Source organism: Melozone crissalis, unplaced genomic scaffold (genome assembly GCF_028551555.1).
Source record: "Melozone crissalis strain CALT ecotype California unplaced genomic scaffold, PUWL_Pcris_2 ptg000057l_1, whole genome shotgun sequence".
NCBI lineage: Eukaryota > Metazoa > Chordata > Aves > Passeriformes > Passerellidae > Melozone > Melozone crissalis.
This window is the reverse complement of record NW_026535835.1, coordinates 9,715,556-9,737,129: the sequence shown is the minus strand read 5'-3', so window position 1 is coordinate 9,737,129 and position 21,574 is coordinate 9,715,556. Positions and strand designations below refer to the sequence as shown.

Below are 21,574 nucleotides of genomic sequence, written 5' to 3'. Positions count from 1 at the left end.
TGTGGAGATAGATCAAAAACAGGGACCAGGGAACAATTTCTCTTCTTTCTTTCTTTCTGTTGATTTTTCTATCCAAACCCAGTGATATTAACACACATGGTTTATTAAAAAACCAAGAATAAAAGAGATGTTGGTTCAGCTGGTTTAGATGTACACTTCATCAATCAAACAAATCATTCTCACCTTAGTTACAGACAGGAATAAAGTGAGTGCCTGAAATGAAGGAATGGCATCCTGTGTGATCCAGGAGCTCCTCCTGATCCAGGCCAGCAGCTCTGGCTCTGCAGGGACACACAAGGTGACAAATGACAACCAACAGCCACTTTTTGAGAGCCCAAAAACCCAGGGGAAAGCAGCAGAAGGAATCTCTCTTGGGTCTTTATTTCTGAGGGAATTCCTGCTCCATTTCCCATCAGAGCTGTCAGCAAAGACAATGATTTACATTTCCTGTTACACTTCGGGCCTACCTCCTTCCTAAAATAAAAACAAATAGGTCACTTGGATTAACATATGTTTAAATTTGCATTTAGTTGCTATTCACATCCACCTTATTCAGCTCTTGAGGATATTTAGCTGCAGTAAAGTGTGAGAGATGGAAACCAGGACAGGGATTACCTTTGTTTGTGCTAAGGCAGCTCAAGGTGTTCCTGCAGACAGCTCCAGATGGATTTAGCCTAGAAAAGAGCAACTGGAGAAGTTCATAAATGGGACCTGTGCACAAGGATTTGCAGGAAAATATTCAAGTAATTTGCTTTGTTCTTAAGGATTTCTCCTTTAGATAAACTGAATTGGGAAAATGAAACAGCAACGAGCCTGCTGTAGAGAGAGAATTTAAATAAACCAACCAAACCCCAAACATCTGCCCTAAAACCACAACAGCCTCCTCAATGTCTGATGCACTTTTTGATTAACACAGATTGGGACTTAATACTGAAAAGAGAACAGACCCAAAATCAACTTCAGCTGTCCACTCAGAATGGACTCAAATATGAAATGTTCTCCAGCAGTTCAGCTTTGAAACAGCACAGCAAGAAAAAAGGGATATTCAAAAGAACAATTGACTCGTTGATTTTTATCTTTTATTATGAGCTAATACCAGGATGACATTCAAATGTCAGATGGCACAATTAAGACAGTCTTGGTAGGAATTATTCCAGCATTCCCAAAATTACAATTTAGTACACGAATGGCATCACTCCCACAGAGAAAAATGATGGAATTCTGAATATCTTCTACCAGAAGAGTTTCTGCATCAAATGGGAAAAAGAAAAACTGCTGGTAACACAGCTGACCTAGAAACCTTTTCTGGTAATGACCTGCAGAACAAAATATTTCCCTATTTAACATCTAGTAAAAAAAAATATGACTTTTGTTCAAGTTTAAGATTTAATACTTTTATATGGTTAGCCACAACAGGTATTAACCTCAGTTTTACTATATTTTTGTAATGCTACAAAAATCCTATAAAATCAAATTATAGTGAATTTTTCAGTGATTATAATTAAAAAAGCGCAGCTTGTACAAAATAAAAAAAATAAGATTCTATACTCTAATGAAAAATTTAAGACATTTTTAAATGAACAAAAGAAAGCACTTGTTAAGCTCTCCAATATTCAATGCATTCTGCACTTATCTGAAATAGCCAGACAGGAGCTAGAACTCCACTCCCCTCAGTTCACAACTAGTAATTTTGACACTATTATATATATATATAGAGGATCTATGTCTGATATTTTTACAAATAAATACAGGATAAACCATATTGCATAGTGTGTGCTTGCTGTCTGAGTCACACTCCCAAAGTTTCACAGTCATGGTAGGGAATTCATTTTACAATCCAGGGGCTGAAACATTGCCAGTACATGGAATTTCCTTGGAGAACCAATGGGTTGGGTTTGTGACTGATCAGTGAACTCAGACAAACAACTCTTGCCATTCTTGCCAGCCATTAAACCAATTCCACCGGACAGTTCTGTCCAAAAGCAAAAAGCAACTGTTAGCTGTAACTAGGACCAAGAGAGATCTGCCTCTAAAAAGTTCTATTTTTTTGTTGTTTTTAAACCAAGTTCCTTTATCCTCAGTGAATGTCAGCAAAGTCCAGGTGCTGTGTTTGCAGACAGGCCCAGTGCAAACACTCCTGGATTTTGGTTCCACCAAATCACCCGTGGCCACGTCACCAATGAACAATGGCAATCCTCCAGTATGTCACTGTAAGGTAACTTGATTTTCCTGCTAAAACTATAAAAAAAAATAATATTTTTCAACAAAAGGCTTATCAGGAAGTAAAAAGAAAAAAAACCTAATTTTTTCTCAATCATAACCATTTTTATGTGTTGGTTCTTTGATAGCATCAAGGTATCTCTGAATCCTTCTGCCAATTTCAGCAAAGAGCACTGGGCTTGGATTCAATGCTTACAGAGTTTTATGGCTTGGATCCTATGGCTCAAAAAGATTCAGTATCCACAGAGTAAGCAGAATCTAGAATAAAAAAATCCCTACAGTTGTGAAACACCAGAAGTAGACTTGGCACAGTTTGACTAAAAGATAATGCAACGTGTGGCAGGCAAAAAGTGACAGGACTTGTATGCAGCTGCATGATCATCTCCACACACACACACACCATCCACACTCTAACCTAGGGTAAAGCTCTGCAGATATTAACCCTTTCACCAGCTATGTTCATGGAAATGCTTTCTCTTTAAGGCAGGAAGTATTTAAAGTAAGGTAAAGTTTTACCTTTATTTTATTCTTTGTATCTGTAAGTCAGTTGTACAGATCGTGACAATTTTAAAAACATAAATAGTGTCCTTAAGAACATGTTTGCTAAATTAAAGTTTTTGCTAAAGTTCTGACCCACTGTGGAAGACATTCACTGAAAGGCCATTGAACACTTTTCTCATACAATCAGCAAATTTATTGCCCCAGCATAGAAAAAAAACGTTGATAAATTTAGAAATGTATAATGGCAGGAAACTACCATAAGCAAAATTTCATTAATAATAATAATAATAATTTTAAAAATCCTCAAATTCTTACCCACTGGTTACAAAAATATTTGATTTCCTTATTCTCTGGAGGATTTGTCTGTGTTTCCTGTGGTACTTCTAGAGGTTTCTGACCTTGTGTTCTGCTCACTGTTGATCTCTGTGGGTAAGAATCTGAGCTGCCAAGCTGTGCCCAGCTGTACCAAAGTGATGTTTCCCAGTGAAATGTCTGCTGAGGACAGGCATGAAATAAGCAGGACGTGGGTGAGCCCATGGCTTCCAGTTAAGCCTAGAACATAGCAGCACTGCTGTTTGATTCAATCCATTTGTCTGTGCAGGAACAAACAGGGATTTCAGCTGGGGAAGCAGGGAAACAGTTCTCTCCCACCCCACACTGCCAGGCTGGTCAGTGAGTGATTCATTTATTGATTGGTTGGTTCATGAGGAGGAGAATCAGAACTAGAGCCTTGAACTTTTCTTCACAGCAACCAATTAAGTTTGCCTTTTTCATTCTGGGATACTTTCCATAATGAGCTGAATCAAAAAATCTATTTGAAAAATATATATTTTTTTATATATATATATATAAAAAAAACTCATTATGTTTTGAATGTGAAACACCAATTAAGTTTAGCTTTCCTCTTTGATTCCACCCCATTGTAGGAAACCGCTTAACGAGGCTTGCATGCTAATTAGCCCTCAGCTGCAGGCCTGCAGGCATTCCAAACCCTGCCTAGTGAAAGGGCCAACCCTCCTGACACATTCAGACTACACCAGTGATTCTGAAGCAACATCCTGCCCCTTAATACTGTCAGTTTCGAGCTCTCAAGCTGAAAGATCCTTGATAAGGTGAGAAGATGTCACTGGAATCAGTAAGATGATGTGCCTAGAGTTCTGCAATACCATTTGCTAAAGTTTGTTTGTTTTTTTTATGCACCATTGATTGACAGGAAAAAAAAAAATCCGTTTTTCTTTGCTTTCCGGGTCTCTCTGTGCAATGACCGATTCTTTGATACTGTCACTTCTTAAAAGTAAACCAAACAAGCCCTCAAATTTCAGCTCCAGGGGGCTCCTGTCCGTTCTGGTGTGCACCTTGAGGCTCCCAGGGCGGTGCTGTCATAGGTTCATGCGCAGGTGCTCCGGCCGCTTGGAGATCATGGGGAAAGCCTGTTTTTTGTAGGGCCCAGAGTTGGGCTGGCGGATTGGAAGCGGTGCTGAAGCCTCTCCACAGACTGTCACATCCATCTGTTCGATTCCACTGCTCTCCATGGGGTATTCCACAGGTGCCTGGGTGGTGGATGTGCCGGCAGAAGCACCTCTTCCCCAGAACTCCCCAGGGGAGAACTTGACAGGGCTTTAAAACAACAAATAGAGAAAATCAGAGACACAGACACAGCACCAAGGGGTTCCCCTACTCTGCAGGGAACTGCACTCAAATTCCTATGGAGAAGCAATTCTAACTCTTCCTTTCAATTCCAGGAGTTTGAGGAATTTCCAAGTCTGGTTTCTATCACAGCCTCCTGTAAAATTCTCTCATTTTGATGTGATAGCAGAAGGGTTTTTCTGTACTAACACAGTTCTTTAGTGCTTAGGATGTTCTGGAACAGTTTTAGCTGTATCAAAGTCACCACTGAGGCTCTATCAGCACTGAAAAGCAACAAATTAGAACTTCATGTGCTGCCCAACACCCCAGACTTGTCTTTAATACTGTGGTTTATAAAACAGAATCACTTCTAATGGAAGTGCTGGGCTTACTCAGAAGCAAGGCTGTATTTTGTATTTCTACAAAATTTCTGTATTTCTGCTTCAACTACTTATCAAAAAGTGTATTAGAAAAAAAAGAAGAAGATAAAGTACCTGACAGGTGTCCTAGGGCTACCTATGAATCTGCGAGGTGATCGAATTTTTGGTTCAAAAGAAAATTTCTCTTTTACACTTTCAAGTACAGATGGAGCCACGTACGTGAAACCCTGCAAAACAGGAAAAAGGCACTGCAGCTCACAAGCAAGGAGGCATTCAGGATCACTTGTACACTTAGAGAAATCTGGTTATTACAGGAAAATTATAAAAAGAAGAGTCAGTGTAGACAGATGAACCCTTACACACTCCTTGAAGCAAACAGTGGCACTTCAGGGAGTTGCTACACTCCAGCTATTTCTCCTCAGATTACAGATTCAATTTAATGAATTTTGCACACTCAATTTAATGAACTTTGCTCTCTGCACTGGCCATTGTTGTCTCTGCATGGGCAGGGTTCACAGTGCAGCTCTCAATCAGAATGCTGACACTCCACAGGGGCAGCACTGTTTGCTGGCTGCTGGATAAAGACAACGTCAGCAATAACCAAAGTATTTTCAAAGCCTTCAAACATTTCAAACCTGTTACAGGATTTGGGCTCAGTTATGAGAGTTTGCTTCAAGGTGTTAGGAGTCAATAGGATGGATTTAGGTGAAATGCCCCCATTCCCAGCAGCAAACCCCTCTCCAGTCCCTGCTCACTCACCAGAAAGACCTGGTTGGCACTTTCACTGAGAGTTGAGTCATCTGGGCTATCAACAGGTGTCTGACGTGTAAACTTTGAATCAAACTGGCTCACATCCTCTTCAGATTGCTTTGCAAAAACAAAATGATTAAGGGTTTATATTACAGATATCAACCAAATGGCTCAGCGGTGAGCAGTGCAGCCTCTGGATGGAGTTCATTCCATGGGTTTTGGCAGAGCTCTGCTGGAGGAAAACCCAGGAGTGGTGTCGGAATCCTGTCGCTGCCATGGGAGGTCACTATGGGCACTGACACTGAGAAATAAAGGCAAGGGGGAGGGGCAAAAATTATGGATCAAAAAGGAACACGAATTAAAAAGATGCCTTAAAAAAAAATCTAAAATTACAACAAAAACTTTTAGAAATACAATGCCAGTTTCTTGCAAGTTTAGCCCTTGTCACAACCAGTATAGAACAGTTGCAACTATTTAGTTTTTGGAGGCCTCTCCAGATAGTTTTGTCCCATTTTTGCAGATACAGAAGTGTTTACAGTCTGAGGGATAGAGGACAGCTCTGGAATAAGTGATTATGAGGAATATTATTTCATTTGCTCAAAGAACAGCAGTAATTCCAAAATCCCTTCTTATTCCCATGTGTCACTGGAAAGGCAGCAGGTATTTATTTGTGCAGGCCTTCATGCAACCATGGAAGCACAAGGTGAAAAACCATCTGGTTTATATAAGAAACTTCCATAAAATTGATACTAACAGAAAAACCCAAAACCACCTTCAGATAAGTATTTGGAAATTTTAATCTTGAGTCTTTCTGAGGGGAAAAAGGTCTGGAGTCTCCATGCTGTAGAACGTTTGACATTAGTGATGCTTAAGCCAGTTTTAGGTGAGAATTTTAGCAGCTGGGAATGACAGAGGTGGCAACACCCACAGCTGCTGGGGCTGGTTGTATCCAGAGGGAAAAAAACATCCAAATATAGGATGGGATAATAAAAACTTCATCACATCACTGGTTTGAGATAAACCCTAACTACTGCTCATAATGCACAAGATGCATTGTAAAGATTAATAAGCAAACACAGAAAATGCTTAATTAGGTGATTTCATTTACTTTTGCTTAGCAACTCTATCTAGCTGAAACTAAGTACTGACTTACTGTAGAGGGTTTAGAAGCTGATTTCAGAGTGAACTGCACCTGCAGCTCTGTTTAAACTATGGTTCAGAAGCAGGAGGAATTAGACTGAAGCACATCAGGGGCCAGATCAGATCTGCCAGCTTTAACTGAGGGTGGATCTGTCCCCTGAGTGACAGAACTCCAGTACCAGGGATCAGGGCACTCCAGTTGGTGAAGTGAACCTTTCTCAGTTTTATGAAGAGCTTTGCCACAGGCACACAGGGCACATCTCTCTCCCAGTATTCCCAGTACATACCAATAAGGGTTTAAAAGGAGGTTCCACCTTGCGTGCCAGCAGCTCGTCCCAGTTGATGTGTCTGAAGAAGGCGTGAGCCTGCAGGGGGGACAGAGCACAGTCAGCACTGCCCCAGGGCCCACAGCTCACCAGGAACATCCAGCCACACCCTGCTTGGGCTGTTTCCTCCCAAAATCACATTTGGTCTGGTGTGGAATATCTGCAGCACTACCTTGGAGAAGCTGCAAGAGCTGAGAACTGAGATCACACCTCCAAGTCAGACACACGTCCCCATTTCCTTGGAAGTGTCAGAAAAAGGCAGTGTACATGTAAAATACCTCTGCATTTTCCAGCTTCAGAATTAAACCATGACAAAACACTGCATTAATGACAAATGAGCAGAGCTCTGAAATACGGAGGACTCTCTAACACTTGTCAGTATCACCACAAAAACAAAGTCAGGCTGGAATGCCACTTTTCCCTTCAGGGAGCTGCACTAATACAGGGCTGGCAAGGTTTTCATGTGACTGCTGAACATCCTCACCCTTCCAGGCTGCACAATTAGCATTGTGCAACTGCTAAAAAGATCTACTGCAAAACACAGCTAAAGAATAGAAGTTATTTTCTAAATCTCAAATCATCAAATAGCCAGACAGCTGCTTTTGTTAAGCTTTAAAGAGTTCAGGTTTTGCTGACTTGTCTGTCACATGTGGCTGCCTTTCTGCTCATTACCCTTCAAGACAAACACTCTCCTTCCCTGAGGTGCCTTCAAAGCTGTTTTATTTTCAGTGAGGTCATTTAAGAAGTCTCAAGTTAAGTTGCAGTTACCTGAACTTCTCCAGCATCTCCAGGACCAGCTCCCAGACGTGAGGCAGCATTTCTTTTTAGCAGCTTGATGAGAAATAACAGCCAAAAAAGCAGAATTAGTTGTGCTGTTATAACCAGACTAGTTCTGCCATGAATCATCACTTCAGTGAGTACTGTGCAGAATGAATACAGAACCATCAGGAAAATCTGCATTCACTTGAAAACAGTTCTGTTTTCAAGGGAAATCACTTTCTGTACCACTCAGCAAAAAAGTGATTTAATCAGTAACAAATCAAGCTGGAACTGAACAGCCACAGTGGTATCATTATATTTCTATTTTCTACATACAAGTGGAGTACTAACAATCATTAAAATTTTACCTTTTTAAGCAGATCTCTGGCTTCTTGTGTGAGGTAGGGAGGCAAGTTGAGTTTACACTTGAGAATCTTGTCAATTGTTTTCTTTCTGTTCTCCCCAGTGAAAGGAGGCTGGAAAGCACCATTGAAAAAGGAGGAAAAACAGGACTTGTTCAGATCTTTAATTTGTGTACACAGAACTCACTTCAGTCATTTAGAAAGCAGGTAAAATTACTGCAAATAGGCATGATAAAAGCAGCTCATGTCTATAGTCAAACTTGAGAGCTGGATTTTGGTTCTATCTTACTTGCAGTGTGTATATATATAATATATGGAATATATATAATATATATAATACATGCAGCTGAGTTAGGTACAGGGAAGCAGAAAAGCTACAAAGGGAAAACCATGCAATTATAACTGTGCACCTACTGCTCCAGTCAGCATGTCATACATTAATGCCCCCAAACTCCACCAGTCCACAGCACGGTTATGCCCACTCCTCATCAAGATTTCAGGGGCCCTATAAGCAGAAAAATCAAAAATATGGAAGTGTTTTAATGAGATTAATACTAATTGTGACTGCTAGTTTTCAAACAAAACCCCATTTATCAAGTCAAGTTGTCCAAAGTGACTGAACATATGAACCACCAGTTAAAAAAGGCAAACCACAGGCATTACCCCCAGAGCAGAGCAATATTTTGTATTTCATGGTGCAGCTCACATGTATTCAATTGTTCCACAGAATGTGTGTGTGACTGTTCCATCGTGAATGGATTCTTTACATAACCCGAAGTCAGTCAGTTTTACATGACCTGAAATTAAATAAATCAGATTTCAGACTTGTCAGAATTCTGCCATTTGTAGAAGTAACATTGAGAAAAATTAGGAATTTTTAACATGGATATGTAATTACTTTGAATTACTTCCACATATGGGCTGACAAAGCAATGCAGCTATAAAATAGAACAAGGTAATCAAACTTACAGAGAAAACCAAGTGCTGCCACTTGACAAACCACCAGAACTTATTCAAATACAGACAAATATATTTAAACATAAAGACTGTAGAGCATCATTTAGCTAAAAAAGTAGGTTACTGAATTTTACTGCCTGCTTCAAAATTCACAGAACCATCTTCAACAAACTGTAAAGTGCCCTGAATAATTCAGTACAAAGACTCAGACTAAGTAAATATGTTGTTTAGGAAAACATGAGAATTCTGGGTGGTACAGAGTGCCAGACTAATCAGTGGCACAGTCACTGGGGCAGTGCAACCAGGAACTGAAACTGCTGTCAGTGAAGTGCCAGCTGCTGGCTCAGTCACTTCAGCCACTGATGAGCTGACATCCTGCCCAAAGTGCCTTTCCTACCATCAGCCATCCCATTGACTAAAACATCACAGCTTCTACTTCACAATGATCCAACAGAAGAAAAAAAAAAATCCAGAGGTGCAGAAATGGCAAATCAACCACTCAAAACATGAACTTGGGCTTGCTGTGGGCCATTAAAGCAAGGATTTGTGTTTGAGGGCAATCAGCTCTGGCAGCTCTTCACTTATCCAAGGAGTGCTACAACCCTGCCTCTGTTCTAAGGAGATTCACCTCAAACTGAGGTGTGTGACCCTTGGGAGAATTGTTTTCAGAGGCCTGGCAGCCTGGTTCATGCCCAGAGTTGTACCTTGGTGATTGAGCATGATATTCTCTGGCTTCAGGTCCCGGTAGATGATTCCTTTCTGATGCAAGTGCCCCAGGGCCATGGAGATTTCTGCCAAGTAAAAGCTGAAAGGGAACAAAAATCAGACAGATTCAATCATGCAGAGCATCTTAAGCAAATCTTTCACAGTTTTTAACCCCCAAACCTTGATCATTGCCCTATGGACAGAGCCTCACTGAGCAGCCAGCAGTGGAATCTCCTCTGTTGTAGGACTGGAGTTCCACCAGCACAAACTGGTGAGGGCAGCACATGTACACCCTCCCCAAACCCTCTGAACTGCTCTTTCACTACCCTCTAAAATGAATGAGTAGTTAAATATAGTTTAAGCACTTGGAAAAAAACCCAAACTATTAATTTACAAAAATAGCTTCACTTACCAGGCTGTGTCTTCCATAAATATCCCTTCTCTCTCTAACTGCATAAATAGTTCTCCTCCTGTCATGAGAAAAAATAGATTGTACTCAATTAAAAGTATCATTTTAAGTCAGTCCAAAATCTATTTTCTAGGAAAACTGTAAGCAACAGGTATTTTTGTCTGCTGTACCACAGGCTGTTTCACAAAAAAACAACCGAGCCACTGTTCTGTCACCCTCAGGATTCCAGCAGCCTGAAGAAATCAGCATTTAAAACCAAGAACATTTCTGTCCCTGTTTTTAATAGTTACAGCTTGAAAAATTGCTTCTGTGTCTTTTCTCTAACCATGAAGTAAGGGTAACACTTGCTTCTGTCACAAAGAACCTGCAAGGATTAAACCCTCAGGATTGCACAGAACACACAAAAATGGCAAATCTAGTGGAAGGAAAAGTTTTAAAACCCCTTCTCTCCTGTACTGTCATGAAAAACAATTGTTTTATGTTTCATTCCTCTTTATTGTATGGAATTACAAAGTTTAATCATGTTCTTCTATGCATTTTTAATACAAACCTGTTTCAGTTTAAGACACCAAGCCATCATTAACTTTTTACCTGTAGGGCAAGAACCCCAAATTCTTGATTGTGCAAGACCCCAAGAAAGAGAAAAAAGAATGTCATATACTGACCACTGAGATACTCAAGGATGAGGTAGAGTTTTCCACCAGTCTGAAAGGCATAAATTAAATCTACAATGAAGGGATGCTTCACTTCCTCCAGTATATTCCTCTCTGCTTTTGTGTGAGCTGTATCCTTGGCATTCCTTACAATCATTGCCTGTAAAAGCAGGGATAGGTGAGCACAGAACATGCTAAATGAGGCAGAGTTTTATACTGAGTTCAATTCTGAGCTTATTAAATTACAACACTACATAGGAGTTAGCAACAGCATTAAAAAATTACATTTCACCACAGTATCTACATAAGAGGTTTCTTACAGAAGTTTAAGTCTTTATTTCATAGAATCACACAATAATTTAGCTTGGAAAGGACCTCCTGACCTGTTTAAATGAGCTGCGGAGAACTACCCTGACAGAAAAATTCAAAGTTTATTTTAATTCCAACTATATCTGAGTAAAAACTGTATATATCCTAGAACTTATTCTTAGGTATATTAAATCATTAGATAATCCTAAAATGGAGGGATAGATTTATGGTTTTTTTAGATTGAGAAAGTAGAGAAATTCAGGTTACCTTTTTAAGAACCTTCATGGCAAATATTTTCCCGGTGTTTGCTCCGGTTACTTTTCGTACTTGAAACACCTAAACAACAGCAACACAAAGGCAATCAATCACTTATTTCAGCTGCATGAACTGCCACAAGCTAAAAAGCAAAGTTGTGCAAGACAGAGAGAGGAGACCACCCACAAACTACGAGGCAAGAGAGAGGGGAGATCAGCCACAAACCAGGAGGCAAGAGAAAAGGAGAGAGATCACCCACAACAATGAGGCAAAAGGCAGAGAGAGGGGAGATCACCCACAAACCACAAGGCAAGAGGAAGAGAGAGAGGAGATCATCCCCAAACAATGAGGCAAGAGGCAGAGAGAGGAGATCAGCCAAAACTACAAGGCAAGAGGCACAGAGAGAGATCACCCACAAAATATGAGGCAAGAGGCAGAGAGAGAGGAGATCACCCACAAACAATGAGACAAGAGAAAAAGAGAGAGATCACCCACAAACTACAATGCAAGAGGCAGAGAGAGAGGAGATCACTCCCAAATAATGAGTCAAGGGGCAGACAGAGAGGAGATCACCCCCAAACCAGGAGGCAGGAGGCAGAGGCTGGATGCAGATGCCTCTGGGACATTCCCTGCTGCTCCAGCCCTGCCAGGGACCTCAGTGCCCACCCTGGCAGCTGGGGTGGCTCTGCCCCATTCCCCCTCTGGCAGAATGGGCTTTTCAGAGAGGGGGGAAGGAGAGCAAAGCAAGGGGGCACTGAGGGGGGCAGGGCTCAGTGCCAGGGCTCTGACCTTGCCGTAGCCGCCCTTGCCCAGCACGCGCAGCAGCTCGAAGCACTCGGGCCGGATCTTCTCAGGGCCTCTGTTCACGCTGGTCTCTGAAATCTCAAACTTCTCACAATGCTCCATCCCTCTGCAGAAAAGCAGAAAGAGGCTGTGAGCCTGTCTGGGACTGAGGAGTGAGCAAATGAAAGCACTGACTGCCTGGAAGAGTCTGAGTAACAGCGACAGAGATCTGCAGGAATTATTGTTTATTGTGTGCAAAGTGCACCCTGTACTGAGAGGGCTGCCTGCAGATTTTGGGGAACTACAGAGCAAGATTTCCTTCAAACCCCTTCAATTTAATCCACAATACATCTGCATTACGCCAGAATTAAGTTAAAGGATGAAAAACTCAGATATTTCTTTTTATCGTTATATCCATATTATATCGTTATATCCAAATATTATTCACAGGCAAGAGATTTGTTAGGAGAAACAAGGATCAAAAGACAAACAGCAGCTTTCACCAGAATTCTTTTTATTATTATTACTTTATTTCAAGATACAATTGACAAATTTTAACGTGAGGAAATAGTGAAACATCTAAAAACGACTCAAAATGGAACCAGAATGATAAAATTTTCGATTTAGCTTAACGATGTAACAAAATTAGAAGTTATTTGTGGTGGGCATGAATGGTACAGAATATTTTCTAGCAGCAACTTACAGGTCATATTGGCCAACTCCTCCATGGTCCATGCTCTCACTTAATTGACCCTGGGGATGAGAAAGGTAGAAGAAAGATTAATTAGGAAAAGGAAAGCATTAAAAAGAAATGCACTGATGTGATTTACAACTTTTTAAGTTTGAAAAGACAAAATATATAATTAAATAGGTCAGGAATAAAAAATTATCAGCAGAAGATAAAAAATGTACTAAACTCTGTGCCAGATTTGCAGTACAAACAGTGACACAGGGAACCCCTGCCTTACTTGGCTGCATTGTTACTCAATCACTCAAATATCAGAGGCACAATTTCACAGCCCCAAGTGAACTTGAAAAACCTTAAGGTACTGCAATTTTCTTTAAAATTCCTCTTACAAAGAAACTTTTGAGTCCTGTTGCAGCACGATGCAAATCAGATCAATAATAAAGATTTTGTGAAGAGAAGAACTGGGACTGCTCTGCACTAAAAATCTACTGAGAAAGTTTTATTATTTTACATTGGTAAGTGAAATCCCAATGGTGATGAAAGAATTCAGCTTTACTCTGATGTGAAACACATTTTCTGACCAATAATCAATACTGAAGAAGTTCCTGCACCAGAACCAGCCACCATTAAGGAATGGGGTTTAATTCTACAGAGATATTTCCCTCAAAGAATTCTGAACCTGATCCCTTCCCTCTGACTGTGGCTCTGCATGGCAAAAGTGCAAAGGCAGCAGACAGCTGGGATGAATGCAAATAGAATGTCAGGGCAGCTTCTGGTGAGCTGCAGACTGCACTGTCACATTCTGATTTTTACAAGTATGGACACAAAATAACAACTGTGAGTTCGTGGGGAACAGCCTGGGACCTACAGACTGAACAGAAATATCCTGAGTGACTTGGAAATTCAGAGAAGGAGAAGAAAAAGAAAACCACTGAGATCTGCAAAAACCAGCCCAAGCCAAGGAGTGCATTTTAAAATATTATCCAAGTGAAAACACTAACCAAAGAAAACTCAAAACTTTCAACAGCTTCCAGACCATTTCAATGTTAAAGTTTACAGAGGCTGGTTTATTTCGGGTGATCTAAAGGGGAATTTAACTCTTGGATCCACCTATGAACACCACAGGCAATTAAGGAGTCCAAAAGATCAGGTTTGTTTCCAGCCCATGTCCTCCTGTTGACATTTATTAGAGAAATCCAGCTTATTGACATGTTTCACAACAAAAGCCACTAAACTGCCCTTGACCCCACTCTTAGATGCCAACAAATGAATTTTTAAAAATTCAACCCAGAGAATAAACACCCCTCAGTTCCCAGAGCAACTCCTCCTGTTACCCAATGCCTCTGGCAGAGTTTGCTGTGCTGCTCTTGCTCTGTGAACTTTGGGTTCCATTCTCAGTATTAATTTAACCAAAAGTCACTCCAGATACCATGCTGGTATTTTTTCAGGGCTCCTTCTCACTTCACAACACCAAGAAAGGCTCTGGGAAGCCACCAGCCCTTCAGTCCATACATTGTTTCATTTATTACAAACAAATTAAGGCTGAGGCTTTTTTCACCATAATAATTAGTGCAAACAACCACATGGCTTTTGAGGAAACTCCTTTTAAACAACACTTTAGATTTTCCAGGATGGCTGTGCCTACTCAAACCCACAGCTGAGCTCCCTGGGCTCCTCCTGGGCTCAGAGTTTTTGGGAAACAGCAGAAATTTGACAGCACAGACCTGAGTGTGCCCCTTGATGTGCCCTGCTCTGGCTGCATCACACACCTTGGGCAGACAACTCACTGCAATGTTGTCCCCTCACACATTCCTGATGTTCCCCTCCTTCCCTTGGGTTGTTTTCATCCCAGGCCCATTCTCACCCTCTTTATCTGTTTGCCAAAAGGCACCTGAGACCAATCAGGGCTGCCAAAGTCCATAGAGATGTCGGTCATGGCAAGGTTCTAAAATCCACAACGGTTCCATTGTTCCCCCAGACTGAATCACAGGAACACACGAGAGAACAAACTCAACTTTCTGGGCACCTCGATCAGAACCTGTTCTTGGCAGCACTAACAGGGTGATGCAAGAAACGTTTTCCAAAGCCAAGTGTTTTATTGATTATTGAGGTGACAGACAGAGCGTCTCCTCCTGCAGGCTGAGCAGCTTTCAAGCCTTCAGCTGTCAAAACAAAGTCCCTGCAGGTTCCATGGAGTGAGGGTAACAGAATATCTGCTTATCTCTCCAAGGGAAGTACCTGGAGGGAATCTACAGCAAACATGGAAGGGACTTTTCACAAGAGCAGGAGGTTTAGATTAGATATTGGGGGAAATTCTGCCCTGGGAGGGTGGGGAGACCCTGGCACAGAGTGCCCAGAGGAGCTGTGGCTGCTTCATCCCTGGAAGTGTCCAAGGACAGAGCTTGGAGCCACCTGGGATAGAGAAAGATGTCCCTGCCCATGGCCTCAAACGATTTTAAAGTCCATTCCAATCCAAACAGTTCCATGATCTCAAGGACTCCAAGACTGTCATTAGTATTTAAAGAGCAGAAAAAACCCGCACTGGCAGTTTGAGCAACAGCAAAGGGTTAACATAGAAAACAACATTAAAAAAACCACACAAGACCTAGAAAAACATAAACAGAGATGATGCAATAGAATTCCCTGAGGCTTTGACAGGGCCCAGATGAGCATCACGAGCCGCAAAGTGCAATTTCTGTCAGGTGCGCTGCTCGGAGCACGGGATGCGCGCAGCGCTGACCCGCCTGGCGCAGCCTTTCAAACCTCGCCTTTTAATTTTGGCGCGAGAGCAGCGACTTTCCCCGGCTCCAGAAAGATCGGCATTCCCGCACTGACGTTCGGACATGTGACAGTACAGAAATAATTAAAGAAACCCCGCAGCGGCGCTTGTGCCGCGCTCCCGACGCCGAACTCCGGGCGGGGAGAGCTCCGCCACTGCCCGCGGCTCCGGCCGCGCCTGTCCCGGGGCGGTTCGGGCTCTGCCCGGCCCCAGCCGCGGCCTCGCCGCGCTCCCGCCGCCGCCCCAGCGCGGCCCCCGCCCGGCCCCGCGGCGCCTCCCGCGCCCTCCCCGGCCCGCCTGCCGCTTTCACCCCCTCCTCCAGCTCCTCGTCCGAGCCCGCCTCCTCGGGCTGGTCCAGGTCGATGTCGAACACTCCCGCCATGGCGCCGCCGCCCCTCGCTGGCTCCGCCGGGTGCCCGGGGCCTGCGCCGCCTCATGGGCCCGCGCCCCGCAGCGCCGCCGCGGCCGCCATCACCGGCTGCGCGGCCGCAGCGCGCCTGCGCCCCCGCCCCGCCCGCGCCCGCCGCGCACGCGCAGCGCGCGCCCCGGCCCCGCCGAGCCTGCGCGGTGAGCGCGCCGCGCGCCCGCCCGCCCCCGCCAGCGGCGCGGCGCCTGCGCAGAGCACGCGGTGAAGCCGCGCGGGCGGCGCGTGCGCGGAGGGCGCAGTGAAGCCGCGGCGGGCGGGAGCGGCCGGGCCGTCTACCCGGAGCGCGCTGTGCGCATGCGCCCGGCGGGCCGTTCGAAGGCGCGGCGGGGGAAGGCGGGGATGAGGTGAGACCTGAGGGACCCCGGGGATGGAACCGGGACCCGCACCGACATCAGCGGGACCCCGCGACGGGATACTGAGGAGAAAGGCTCAGGGATGGGCCTCGGGACCGCGGGGCGTGAGGGCAGGCGGCGCCGGGAACATGGCGGTGTTCCCTGAGGGAAGCCCGGCCCTGAGGGGGTTCTGTGCCCGCGGGGACCCGAGTGAGGCTCCCCACACAGAAAATCGGGCATGGGAGGGTCGGTGTGGTGCGCTTTGGATATGAGCCTTTCCTGACAATAATTCAGACATTTATTTATTTATTTTCTGCGCGAGGGGGTGACTCGGTCTCCCAGCAACACCCGACGCGGGCTGGAATCGGGCAGGAATGGCAATGAGTGCTGGTACGGCTGGGATGGCAGTGAGCAACAGCAGCCCAGAATAACCATCAGAGTTTTTAAAAAAAATTACCTTTTTCTGTGAAGGAATAGAAAAGTGAGAAAGCAGAGCTGCTGTCAAATGCTGAGTGGGGAAAATGTCAAAACATAGCAGGATGGAGTCAAACAGTTTGCTCTGTGTGGTGGGAACAAGGGGAATTCTGCAGGGAATCCTTTTGTCACCTCAGCTGCCTCTGGCATCAGGCCTGGTGCAGTTCTCAACTGGAAAATAGCTACAGTTTTGAACTGGCTTAAGATTTCCAATTTTGCATTCTAGTCCTGTAATAATTACTAGTTATAATTACTTGTTCTCATCCTGCTTTACCAAGCAAAAGTGAGAATACAAATAATTTTCTTTTTCAGGCTTAAATACCAAGTGAATCAGGATGTCAATTGTCACGGTGCAGCTCGGGCAGTGTGGGAACCAGATTGGGCACGAGGTGTTCAGTGCTCTCTGCAGTGACAGCCGTGGCACCCACGGGCTGTGCTCCAACAACGAGAACCAATCCTACCAGGATTCCTGCAAGGAACGGTTCTTCTGCCAGGAGCAATCTGCAGGTACAGCTTTAAAGGGCTTTTTCTCCCCTCTCAGGGTCTGATTTCAGTACAAAAAACATCAAATGGTTTATTTTATGAGAGATCTGTGCTCTCTGGTGTTCGGATTTGGTTTTGGCTCAATAGATGGTTCAGCAGAAATCAGGGCATGGCCAGATCCTTTCTGTACTGTCCCATTAAGAGTGGTAGGGATAACCTTGTTCCATTGTACCCATCCAAGCCCATCATCCCATTAAATAATCAGCATTTTCCCCCGTTTTGTTTTCCCTCCTGTGCAGTGCCTGCCGCCCGGGCTGTGCTGGTGGACATGGAGCCCAAGGTGATCAGCCAGGCCTTGTCCATGGCTGCCAGCTCTGGCCACTGGAGGTACAGCAGCCACTCCCACTTCTGCCAGAAGCAAGGATCTGGGAACAACTGGGCCAACGGGTAGGAACAGCTCAAGCTTGCCTGGGGGAGTTCTGGAGGCTGAGGAGCTCATATAGCAGCTGTGGCACTTAAAGTAAATTTTGTTTATGAATAACTTCACCTTTCTGCTTTATTTTGGTGTTTGTGTGACCCCACAGGTACTGTGCTCACGGGCCCAGACACAAAGAAGCAATCATGGAGCTGGTGCAGAGGGAAGCAGAGAGATGTGACAGACTGGGGGGATTCCTCACCATCATGAGCATGGCTGGGGGCACAGGGTCAGGCCTGGGGGCGTTTGTGACCCAGTGTTTGAGAGATGCTTTTCCAACCTCCTTCATCCTGAACCACGTCATCTGGCCCTATGGCACTGGGGAGGTGAATGTCATTTGCCTTTTAATATATAATAATAGTTTATACAGAATTTATAGGTTTATAATCAGTGGTTACTTTTAAACAAAATATCTACAACAGAAATAAACTAAATAAGGGGTAAATAAGCATAATAAGTAGGTAATAATAAACATAAAATAAATAAAAATAAAAATAAATAAAATATAAAATGAAATAAACATAAAATAGAAACGGACATAAAATGGGGAAATATAAAAAAATAAAATAGAAAAAAATAAAAATAGAAATAAACATTAAAATGGGTACACATTTTACACTGAAAAAGTTCAAGTGACTCGGTATCACAGCTAAAGAATTTTTACCAAAAAATTCCCGTTGATGGTTTAATTGCTGAAGTGATGCAGATTCACAAGAAGCCAACTAGAAATCTCCTGATCTGCCCTTATCTCAGCTCTGTAATCAGTTCCCAGGCAGATCTGGTTGCAGCATGTTTGTATGGAGGGAGATGGATAACCTGATTTTCACAGGTCTTGCCCTCTCTCCATGAAAAGGCTCTGACCTCATTCTGCACTCTGGCAAAGAAAATGAATCACTTCCTAAACCATAACTGAGGAAACAGCAGGAGCCAGGGGATTATAAACTAAAAGGAGATTAAATTGTTTGACTCTTCTTTGTGTGTGTTTTTTTTTTGTTTGCTTCCAGGTCATTGTTCAAAACTACAACTCTGTTTTGACTCTCTCACATCTGTACCACTCGTCAGATGCCCTCCTTGTCCATGAGAATGATGTCATCCACAAGATCTGTGCCCAGCTGCTGAACATCAAACAGATTTCCTTCAGGGATGTCAACCAAGTCATTGCTCACCAGCTGGGCAGCGTTTTCCAGCCGGCTCACACAGCAGGAGGGGGCTCAGGCTACAGCAGGAACCCCTTAGGTACCAGCCCAGCAGCCACTGACCCTTCTGGGCTCAGCAAACTGGGAACTGAAGTGCTGCAGCCTCCTTGCTCAAGTGTTTGGAAACATCCCAAGTTTTAAGACAGGAAAAGAAGTTCAATCCCAATGTTGTAGCAGAGTCAAAAATAGATTCCCCCAACTTCTGGTTTCATTCTCTACCAAAAACCCTGTTTCTCCTTTTTCAAGTGATCACAGACTCCCTTGTACCTGTTTATATTTCAGAGGAAATTTGTGCAGGGCAGGAATTTTGGACTGAGTTTCACATTTCACTTTGGGTTAGAAGTTTGTATGAGCTGAAACAAAGTGAGAGTTTTGAGTTTTACTCAGGCAAAAGAGGTGAGCAGACACCTGGGTAGCAACATGCAGCAGACTGACATTTGTACCTTGAAATAATTAGAGAAAGTTGCCCATATTGCCTCTAAAATTAAACTTCCACATCTGTCTGGAGTGCAGAGAGAGTCCTTGAGATTTTTTAACTAAATTGTAAAATAAAAGCTGCTAACCCCCTGTACAGAACTCAGTAATGCACAGCAAGTTTGCATGGCTTTGAAATTGCTAAATCTGAACATCCCTCACTCTGCCCCCATTTTACCTGCCCTGTGCAATATCTTTGTCAAGCATGAGCAGCTGCTGCTTTCTCCTTTCAGGAGATTTGCTGGAGTCGTTGGTCCCACACCCCGAGTTCAGGCTGCTGGGCCTGAGGAACATCCCCCAGATGGCCGAGAGCTCCCTGCCCTACAGCGCCTTCAGCTGGCCCGGCCTCCTCAGGCACCTCAGGCAGATGCTCATTGCCAATGCTCAGATGGAGGAAGGTAAATAAACCCCAGCCCTTCCCTCTCCATCACTCTTTGAGCATTCATTTGTGCAGATGCACTGAAGCTGCATGGTTTGTAGAGTTCAGAAAGAAGCTGCTGCCCTCAGCAGGAATTTGCCCCCACCAAAGCAGCTGCTCCTTTCACATTCCCTCAGCTGCCACAGCAGCTCCCAGACTGCTCCTGCTCTGCTTCCAGACGTCTCAGTTAATTATAACTGTTGGAAACACACAAACCAAACTGACAGTCTGTGGCTGTGCACTTCATTTACATAACTCATTTGGAGCATTCCTTGGATGGGAGCTCTGCTTTTTCTTTTTACACCTTCTATGCATAAAAATCAGGCTCAGCTCTCCCATGTCATTTACATGGAGGGTTCAGTTACAGCTCCCAGTTATGCAAGGGATGGGCTGGAGCCTTGCTAAGTATAGAAGCAGGTATCCATTTTCTGTGGCACTGACTGCCAGGCAAATCCTGCTGGGTTAGCAGTGGTTTCTCTGGGAATTGTGATTGCTGCTCCAAACCCCAGTGTGGTCTCAGCCTGGGGCACAGTGACAGTTCCCACCTGCATTTCACACAACATTCACTTTCTTTTCCATCTCCTTTTCCCAAATCCCAAAGGCATTGACTGGCAAGTACGACCACCACAGCCAGGCTCCTGCATCCCCTGCACAAACAAACCCCTGCACTTCAACACCTCCATTGCCAACCTGCTCATCCTGAGAGGAAAAGATGTGCACAGCGTGGAGCTGGGTAAGGGAGGAGCACAGCCCCCAGGGGTCTGGTCTCACATCTCACTGCTGGCTTTGCAGCCACACCTGAGGCAAGTGGAAACAGCCCAAGACCACACATGACTCCTAAGCTTGATATTCCCTTTAGAAACATTTTACTGTCCAAAGCTACACTGTCTAATTGCTTTGGGCTGTTGTGTTTTAGTTCTGAGTTTCCTGAAGCACTTTAGGGAAGGAGGAAGAGACTCAAGTCTGTATATCTGGAATTCTTGGCTATAATGCCTGAAAATAAATTTAGCTGTTTCTGGAGTGGTGAGCATTGCTGGCAGCTGAAGTATCCACAGCAGTGTGCTGCTAGATAATCCAAGGAATCTTCTTTAAAAGTTGTATTTTCAGCAGGCTGCCCCTCTGCAGATGCTTTCCCAGGCCTGAACTGATCTGACAGCACTGATGAGGCACACAGGGATCAGCTGTGGGTTTTGTCCTGTTTCTGCTACAGGAAGTTTCCAAGATCCCTCCTTATACACATCATGGCTAAACCCCCAGGATGCTTTTACTGCATGGAAAACTCCCAGAGCATTTAACAAGTATGAAAAATCTGCTGCTTTGGTCAGCAACAGCCAGTTCCTGCTCAAACCTCTTGACAGCATCGTGGGAAAAGCTTGGAATATGTTTGCTTCCAAGTAAGTGAAAATGATTATGCTGGTATTTCACTAATTACCAATATCTTCACTGATTTCTAATGTCTGACCCATTCTTCCACACACAGAGCTTACCTTCACCAGTACACAAAGTTTGGAATCCAAGAGGAGGATTTCCTGGACTGCTTCACAACCCTGGAACAAGTTATCTCCAGTTACACCAATCTGTGATTTATTTCTTTGTTAAGATCGTTTGAAATAGAGATTTTCTGAAAGAATCAAGCTGGAAAACCTTCCATCAACTCCCTGAAGTATGTAAATTATTGACTGGAGTTCTTTTT

The 21,574-nt window shown here is 43.9% G+C and overlaps 2 protein-coding genes across 4 annotated transcripts; one reads left to right on the top strand and one right to left on the bottom strand.

Moving 5' to 3' along the window:
- Positions 1 to 1,057: 1,057 nt before the first annotated feature.
- RPS6KB1 (ribosomal protein S6 kinase B1) lies at positions 1,058 to 16,022 on the bottom strand. 2 transcript variants are annotated; one of them, XM_054287143.1, is made up of 15 exons: positions 15,913 to 16,022; positions 12,839 to 12,888; positions 12,142 to 12,262; positions 11,365 to 11,433; positions 10,801 to 10,948; positions 10,139 to 10,196; positions 9,726 to 9,826; positions 8,771 to 8,861; positions 8,479 to 8,569; positions 8,071 to 8,178; positions 7,712 to 7,774; positions 6,905 to 6,982; positions 5,487 to 5,594; positions 4,842 to 4,954; positions 1,058 to 4,338 (listed from the first exon to the last, which is right to left on the bottom strand). In XM_054287143.1, exons 1-15 carry the CDS (start codon positions 15,982 to 15,984, stop codon positions 4,101 to 4,103), a joined length of 1,509 nt encoding a protein of 502 aa, XP_054143118.1. In that variant the 5' UTR covers positions 15,985 to 16,022; the 3' UTR covers positions 1,058 to 4,100. The 2 variants fall into 2 exon arrangements, 1 of the variants encoding a protein (XP_054143118.1); XR_008483780.1 differs by lacking the exons at positions 1,058 to 4,338; positions 4,842 to 4,954; positions 5,487 to 5,594; positions 6,905 to 6,982 and having other exon boundaries at positions 8,475 to 8,569.
- Positions 16,023 to 16,717: 695 nt separating this feature from the next.
- Positions 16,718 to 21,574, top strand: TUBD1 (tubulin delta 1). Of its 2 annotated transcripts, XM_054287232.1 has the most exons (9): positions 16,718 to 16,751; positions 17,148 to 17,342; positions 17,618 to 17,765; positions 17,903 to 18,119; positions 18,798 to 19,029; positions 19,697 to 19,861; positions 20,483 to 20,614; positions 21,092 to 21,275; positions 21,362 to 21,574. In XM_054287232.1, exons 2-9 carry the CDS (start codon positions 17,171 to 17,173, stop codon positions 21,462 to 21,464), a joined length of 1,353 nt encoding a protein of 450 aa, XP_054143207.1. In that variant the 5' UTR covers positions 16,718 to 16,751; positions 17,148 to 17,170; the 3' UTR covers positions 21,465 to 21,574. The 2 variants fall into 2 exon arrangements, with proteins under 2 accessions (XP_054143207.1, XP_054143208.1); XM_054287233.1 differs by lacking the exons at positions 16,718 to 16,751; positions 17,618 to 17,765 and having other exon boundaries at positions 17,290 to 17,342.

Coding starts and splice junctions, on each gene's coding strand:
- TUBD1 (XM_054287232.1), top strand. CDS start 17,171: ATGTCAATTGTCACGGTGCAGCTCGGGCAGTGTGGGAACCAGATTGGG. Junction 19,030..19,696: donor CTACAGCAGGAACCCCTTAG/GTACCAGCCCAG, acceptor TTCTCCTTTCAG/GAGATTTGCTGGAGTCGTTG. Junction 19,862..20,482: donor CAATGCTCAGATGGAGGAAG/GTAAATAAACCC, acceptor CAAATCCCAAAG/GCATTGACTGGCAAGTACGA.
- RPS6KB1 (XM_054287143.1), bottom strand. CDS start 15,984: ATGGCGGGAGTGTTCGACATCGACCTGGACCAGCCCGAGGAGGCGGGC. Junction 12,263..12,838: donor GGAGTTGGCCAATATGACCT/GTAAGTTGCTGC, acceptor GCTTTTCTGCAG/AGGGATGGAGCATTGTGAGA. Junction 8,570..8,770: donor TGTGGAACAATTGAATACAT/GTGAGCTGCACC, acceptor TTCTGCTTATAG/GGCCCCTGAAATCTTGATGA.